We start from the raw sequence: 7,516 nt of genomic DNA, 5'->3' as shown, positions 1-7,516 counted from the left end.
AATTATAACCGGTCAATTATTTATTAATTGATTTTAAAATTAATTTCCAATCAATAAAATTCAAATTTGATAATTTATGGTAATATTTTTAACATTTGAATTAAAAATAGGAAATTTTTAATTATTTAACCGAAAATTCAGCTCGGTCAATTTTTTTTTTAATTATTTGATAATTCAATTATGGAAATTACAGAAATATCCTATTCTAGTCTATGTATTGTCACATTTCCTTATTTTGGTTTCCTTTTTCCATAACAGAAAAATTCGGATTAAAAAAAACCAGATATAATAAAAATTTGAAATCCGGACTCTTCTCTGACGTATAAAAGCCTAGTCTTGGTTTACTGTCTTCTTGACTAGACGGATACTCACTCTCTTTCAGTCACACTTCGCATATTCTGGTCTACTCCGGCGTTCCTGCTTTCTTTTCCGGCCATCTCTTAACCTAAACTCCTCTCTTTCAGGTATCTACTCTTCATTCTTGCGCACAATCGGTCGAGATTTTTCAATTTCATGCCCTATCTATCTTAGAGAGCTTGTGATTGTAGAGCTGTGGGGTTGTATGCGTTATTTTGTTCCTCATGTTCTTGCAAATGTAGATGTATCTTTCTTAGGCTTTTGTTTTGTTAGGGTTTTGTTGTCTTAGATCTGTTTGATTGTATGGTGTTTTGGTACTATTTTGTGATCGCTCTCATTTTGCATGTTGAGTCGAGAAGGCGGAGAAGAGGAGTGGAAATTGGAGATGGTGTTAGTGAAAATCTTAAACTGTGTCGTTTTTGGATTTTCTTGCAAAATAAGTCAGAGGAGAAAAATAAGGGGGGAATTTATTCCTTTTCTTTTTTCTTTTTTCAATTTGAAGTCTTGATTTCTGAATCTTTATCTTTTTGTTTCACGTCTTTTTCTTAAAATTTGTGTGTTTTTGGCCAGGTAAAGGTTTATATAAACCTGTGTCAATTTCTATTCCATGAAATATTTTGTGATCTCTCTATCATTATCTTCATATTTTCTTACTTTTACGAGCTACTTGGCATTTTGAGTCGAGAAGGCGAAGAAGAGGAGTGGAAATTGGAGATGGTGTTAGTGAAAATTTTCAATCCGTGTCGTTTTTGTTTTTTCTTGCAAAATAAGTCAGGAGGAGAAAAAAAAGGGAAATTTTTTCCTTTTTTTTTCAATTTGAAGTCTTGATTTCTGAATCTTTATCTTTTTTTTTCATGTCTTTTTCTTAAAATCTATGTGTTTTTGGCCAGATAAAGTTTTATATACAGAGTCATTTTTTATTCCATGAGATATTTTGGTACCAATTTTGTGACCCATCTATCATTATCTTCATAATTTTCTCATGTTTAATGAGAAGGTGTTAGTAGAAAATTTCAACTTGTCAGGAGAAAGAAAAGCTGAAAGTTTTTTTTTTTTTTTCAATTTGAAGTCTTGATGTCTTCACCTTCTTCTTTTTATGTCTTTTTCTTAATTTTTTTGTGTTTTTGGCCTGATAAAGTTTTATATTAAATGTTGCACGACACTTCTAGTTAGTAGCGTTTCTCCATTTCGTGTTGGTGCGTGTCCTGTTTCGTGTTCGTGCGTGTCCTGTTTTGTGTTCGTGCATTTCCATTTTCGTTTGTAGGCTATTTTATCAAGGTTATGTTTTAGAAATAACCTTTCCCGTGTCCGTGTCTGTGTAACATAGCAGAGTTTTTGGTGTGTCAATTTTTATTCAATGAGATATTTTGGTACTATTTTGTGATCCCTCTATCATTATCTTCATATTTTCTTACTTTGAGCTATTTCTCATGTTTATTGAGGAGTGGAAACTGGAGGTGTTAGTAAAAACTTTGAACTTGTGTCGTTTTTTGTTTTCCTTACAAAATAAGTCGCAGAAAGGAAAAAGGTTTTTTCAATCTGAAGTCTTGATATTTTCATCTTTATCTTTTTTCATGTCATTTTCTTAAAATTTATGTGTTTTTGGCCATTTAAAGTATTATATACAGCGTTTGTTTTTGTTGTCTCGATTTTTATTCCATGAGGTTTTTTTTTTCTTTTTTTTGCAAGAACAGTTTATTATGATCACGTTTCCTTAACATGCTTCACTTGGTCTTTTGGTGACCAAAATAAATTTAGGGATTTTACAGAACAAGATGTTTTACTTAGAAATTACAGTTCCTGGCCAATTAGTATCTTATATGATTGTCTTCAAAATTTACATCATATTATGCATTTCACTAAGAGATTTGACTCTTTTTTTGTTAATTTCTATCAATTAGCTGCCCTTTCTTTTGTGTTTGAGGGGATCTTTTTTCTTTTGAACTCTCCATTTTCTTCAGTTATTATTTATGCAAATCTGATTGCTTCTTCTTTCTGCTGTTTTTTCTTTTTCTTTTTGGGGTAAAAAATCAATAGTTTACAAAGATGAGTTCAAGAGGACGGGGTGGAAAAGCTCCAAATGCTGTTAGTGGCAAAGGGAAAAGTTCGTCTGAAGATTCAAGTCCCAAGGTTGAAAACTTGACTCAAGGTGTATCAGATATCAGTTTGGATGGATCACAAGATGATGGTCAATGGGAGGTCATCTCCCGGAAGTCCAAGAACAAAGCTGCTCAACCTTGGGGTGCTCAGAATTCTACTCCTAAAGCATGGGGACAACCAGATACAGTACAAAAGCTTGGTCTCCGGAATAATGGAGGTGGTGGATCAGGGAAGATGTCTAACAGTACCTGGACTACCCAGTCTCCTGAAAAGAGACCAGCTGGCAGAGGAAATAACAGACCTCAATCATCAAACAACTCCATGGCTCCAGTACCTGCTATTAGGCCACCTCTTGAGCATGGATGGAATTGGCAAGCTAGAGCTGGTGCTACTGCAGAGAAGGGTCCAGAAGATGGTCAACAACAGGATGAACATTTTGAAGATAACAAAGGAAACAGTGCTGAAGACGAAGACGAAGATGACGATGATGCTGATGACATGGATGACTCAGATGTTGAACTTATGTCTGATGGCTTTGATTCAGATGAGAGTGTAAAGAGCTATGAGACTCGCAAGAAGAATAAATGGTTCAAAAAGTTATTCGAGAGTTTGGACAGTTTGACAGTCGAGCAGATCAATGAACCTGCCAGACAGTGGCATTGTCCGGCATGCCAAGGTGGTCCTGGTGCCATTGACTGGTATAAAGGTATGCAGCCCCTAATAGCTCATGCAAAAACAAAGAGATCAAAACGGGTGAGGCTTCATCGAGAGCTTGCTGAACTCTTGGAGGAGGAGTTGCATAGGAGAGGAACTACTGTTGTTCCAGCTGGTGAAATCTTCGGGAAATGGGAAGGTTTAAAATCTGAAGAGAAGGACCGACTGATAGTGTGGCCTCCCATGGTCGTTATAATGAACACAAAGCTTGAGAAGGACGATAATGACAGGGTATACTCGTGCACATGATTGTGTTGTATTTAATTTTTATTTTATTTTGTTTTCTGGTTTGCCAAATATATTTGCTTGATCAATTTAATGTTTTCTTTTCTTACTGCTAGCTAATTCATGTGTTGTATTGAATTGTGTTTTAGTGGATTGGAATGGGCAATCAAGAGCTGCTTAAATATTTTGAGGGGTATGCTGCTGTGAGGGCTAGACACTCGTACGGCCCACAGGGACATCGGGGTATGAGTGTTCTGATATTCGAGAGCTCTGCAACGGGTTATTTGGAAGCTGAACGGCTTCATAAGCATTTTGAAGAACAGAGAACCGATAGAAATGCTTGGGATCGCCGTCGGGTTTTATTCCATCATGGTGGGAAGCGCCAACTTTACGGTTACATGGCTCTGAAGGAGGACTTGGACTTCTTCAACCAACATTCACAAGGTTCTCTCTCTCTCTCTCAATATATATAAGCATATGCACATGATTTTGGTGTCGTAATTGAGGTGCACACATGAAAGAATAGGCCCTGCAGCAACTAGAGCTTATTTGACTGACATTATGTTATATTGATTAGGGAAAGCAAAGCTAAGATTTGAGATGCGGTCTTACATTGAGTCGGTGGTGCAGCAAATCGCTCAGATGAGCGAGGATAACCAACAACTTGGTTGGTATAAGACCAGAGTTGTTAAAGAACAATTGCGGTACAGATCTGTTAAGGAATCACTTGAAAGGGTGACTGATAAACTAAGAAAAACAACTGAGGAAAATCGCATTGTCAGGCAGAGAACCCAGATCCACCACGAGCAGAGCCAGGAAGAGGTAAAAAAAATAACAAATTTTATCAACCCATCTCTCAAACAGCACGGAATTCATTATAAACTATCTCATACTGTTTCTGTAGTTGGAATTCCAAGAGCAATTTTTCAAGGAACAGATGAAGAACATACACGAGGCAACAATTGCTAAAGAAGAGGATTTCGAGAACATGCAGCAGAGGGAACGCGAAAAGGCAAAACTGCTACGTGATAATGCTAATCCATCCAACACCGAGGAATACAAGCTCAGGTATTTGGTTTCTGCAACTTAGTATCATAGTTATTAAAGGCGCAAAGGGGGTCCTGGAGCCTCGGCACAAGGCCCAACTTAAGACACGCGCCTGAGCGACTCGAGGCGCACAAAAAAAAATCATAAATTCATAATACTAGTCACAAATAATTACAAAATAGACAAATACCAACAATAAAACCATAAAATGCATGAGTTAAGTCTTAGTTAACTACTAAGACATAATGTCTGCTGCGATATGTGTGGTAAAAACTTTCGATCTTTGTCGGTCTCTGTTTTTCTTTTATTTTCTGAACTTAAAAAACCCTAAAATACCCTCAACCCTAGAAAACTCTAAATTACCCTAAGGTAGGCGAGGTGCGCCAAGGCGCACTAAGGCGCGCGCCTGACTGACCGCGCCTGCCTTTGGGCTCCAGAGGCGCTAAGGCTGGAGCCTTAGCCGAGGCTCGCCTTTAATAACTATGCTTAATATACAAGACTTTACTTTTCGACATGTTATAGCTATGTTTTTTTCCTTCTAACACATTATTCCCAGGGTGGAAGAAGGCGAGAAACTGATAGACGTTCAAGATAAAGAGATTGAAGGCTATGTAGAAGAGAGGGATGGGCTTATGAAAGAGCATGAGGAGCTATTTGCAGCGATGAAAAGGAGGCATTGGGAAGAAGAACTCGAGCTAGAGAAGCAATTCGGTGAGAAAATGAGTTCCCTGATGGACAAGTACACCCCGAAATCAGTGGAGGATATAGTAGAATAGGTAAGAGAGCCATATCCATTGAAGGATTGATTGGTTGGTACAAAACTTTTTTAACAGTAGGAAACATATTGCAAGAAAAAGCTAAGAGCCAGTTTTATATTTTGTTCTGCTGAGGCTCTCTGTCTTGCTTGATGAATGGATGAATTAATGCGGATTATGTTTCGAAACCTTAGTAATTGCAGAGTTATTTTATTTCGGTGTGTTGTTTTTTCTGTTTTATCGCTTTAGATTCATTGATAGGGGTGCTTCTGGTGGCCTCCCGTTATTTATGAGTGCTAAATAGATATTTTTTTTGGGGTGTTTTTACCTACATTACAACAAGCTAACTTGTGAGTCCCTAACTCATAGCAGGTGTTTCTTCGGTTAGCATGTAAAATATTTTTTGATGTTTAACATCGGGAAACGAAAAAAAAGCTGTGAGCGATTAGTGTCAAAAGTGTAAGAAAGAGTGTAAGAAAGAGTGTCATAATGAAAATGTAGTAAGAGCCAGTTTTGTATTTTGTTCTGGTGAGGCTGTCTTTCTTGATGAATGAATTAATGGCGGATTATGTTTCTTGTTTCAGTGTGTTTTTTTTTTTTTCTGTTTTATTGCTTTAGATTCATTGATAGGGTGCTTGTGGTGCCCTCCCGTAATTTATGAGTGCTAAGTAGATGTTTTTTTGGGTTTTTTTATATAAAAAAAAATTAAAGCTCCGTACACAATTTCGATAGAAATTTTGGCGACTAGGGGTCCCTCCTCTGCTCCTCTTGGATCCACACCTGGATTTACCTACATTACCTTGTGAGTCCCTAATTCATAGTAGGCGTTTCTTCAGTTAGCATGAAAATAAAATATTTTCCGATGTTTGGTTACAATACTGAAAAATGAAAAAGGAAAAAGGAAAAATGGTAGGTGATTAGTGTTTTATATTTTGTTATGGTGAGGAGGAAAAAGGAAAAATGGTAGGTGATTAGTGTTTTATATTTTGTTATGGTGAGGCTCTCTGTAGCTTAATGGATGAATTAATGACTGATTAATGTTTAGAAACCTTAGTAATTGCAGAGGTGTTTTGTTTTGGTGTGTCTAGTTTTTTCTATTTTGTCACTATAGTTTCATTGATACGGGTGTTTGTGGGGCCTCCCGTGATTTATGAGTGTTAAATAGATATTTTCTTTAGTGTTTAAAAAAAAAAATTAAAACCTCGTATACAATTTTGATAGAAATTTTCGCGTTTTCTAGGAACTAGTGTGTCTCTTCTTGGCTCCCTTTAGATCCGTCCCTGGTTTTAACTCATAGTAGGTGTTTCTTCGGTTAGCATGTTGATATTAAGCTCTCTCCGATTGTTTGGTAACGGAAAATTTGTTTTTTTGAAATTCGTATTCGTGATCAGTTTTTTTTTAAAGGGTAAGAAAAAAATGTACTAATGTTTTAAAAATTTAGAAAAATGTTTTATTTTTAATATAGGTATAATCATGGTTATCAAAACCGGACCGGTCAAAGAACCGGAAAGGACAAAGGATCAAAGGTTAGGTTCAATCGGGGTTTAACTGAGGTTCAACCGGTATTAAAAAAATTATGTAAAAAATAATATTTTATCCATATTTTAACTTATAAAAATTATATAAATAAAATTAAAAATATTAAATTTATAAATCCAATCATGAATTAAAAATATAATAAAAATTTAATTTATAAAAAGACTAAAAAATATAAATTACATATTTTTTAAAACTAAATAATTAGTATTATTATTAACATAACATATAAGTATAATAAAATAGTTATTATACAATTTTTTTAGAGTTTTAAATTTTATTTTATGAAATATTTAAATATTAATAAAATATTATGAGTATTGAAATGATAAAATAATGTTTGTATAATATTTATAGAAATATAAAAATTTGATAAAAAAAAGAAATATAAAAAATAAATAATATTTTAAATATTTACTTTTTATAATGATTATATATATCTATGTTGTTAAGATTAAACACAAGTTAGTAAGTGGTCTAGTGGTTAAGCAATCATTTCTTATTCAAAGGTCCTACGTTTGAATCTCTGGAAAAGTAAATTTTTTTTATTGGGTATAAAATGTAACCCGACCAGCCCGGTTAACCGCGACTGGTTCAGATGGGTCACGGTTCAACCGATCAGGTTAGACGGTTCTGGCCGGTTTTCAAGCATTTAAAAATCGAACCACCTCCGGACCGGAATGATGACCGGTTCCGGTCGAACCAGGTTGAACCGGCCATTCCGTTTCGGTTCTCACAACCATGGGTATAATTAGGGCTGTAATCGAGCCGAGCCGAGCTTT

At 35.5% G+C, this 7,516-nt stretch overlaps 1 protein-coding gene across 1 annotated transcript; it reads left to right on the top strand.

Annotated features, from left to right (window-relative positions):
* Positions 1–310: 310 nt before the first annotated feature.
* Positions 311–5,415, top strand: LOC136230043 (protein SUPPRESSOR OF GENE SILENCING 3). Its single transcript, XM_066018979.1, has 6 exons — positions 311–464; positions 2,395–3,402; positions 3,546–3,840; positions 3,974–4,218; positions 4,301–4,464; positions 5,000–5,415. The coding sequence occupies exons 2-6, from the start codon at positions 2,404–2,406 to the stop codon at positions 5,217–5,219; spliced, it is 1,923 nt and encodes a 640-aa protein (XP_065875051.1). The 5' UTR covers positions 311–464; positions 2,395–2,403; the 3' UTR covers positions 5,220–5,415.
* Positions 5,416–7,516: the final 2,101 nt, after the last annotated feature.

This window comes from Euphorbia lathyris, chromosome 5, assembly GCF_963576675.1.
Source record: "Euphorbia lathyris chromosome 5, ddEupLath1.1, whole genome shotgun sequence".
Lineage (NCBI taxonomy): Eukaryota > Viridiplantae > Streptophyta > Magnoliopsida > Malpighiales > Euphorbiaceae > Euphorbia > Euphorbia lathyris.
The sequence above is the reverse complement of the archived record's forward strand: the minus strand, read 5'-3'. Positions and strand labels throughout refer to the sequence as shown.

Excerpts from the sequence above, each read along its gene's own strand:
- LOC136230043 (XM_066018979.1), top strand. The coding sequence starts at position 2,404 with ATGAGTTCAAGAGGACGGGGTGGAAAAGCTCCAAATGCTGTTAGTGGC. Across the intron at positions 4,219-4,300 it reads ACGAGCAGAGCCAGGAAGAG|TTGGAATTCCAAGAGCAATT; the intron begins GTAAAAAAAATA and ends CTGTTTCTGTAG. Across the intron at positions 4,465-4,999 it reads ACCGAGGAATACAAGCTCAG|GGTGGAAGAAGGCGAGAAAC; the intron begins GTATTTGGTTTC and ends CATTATTCCCAG.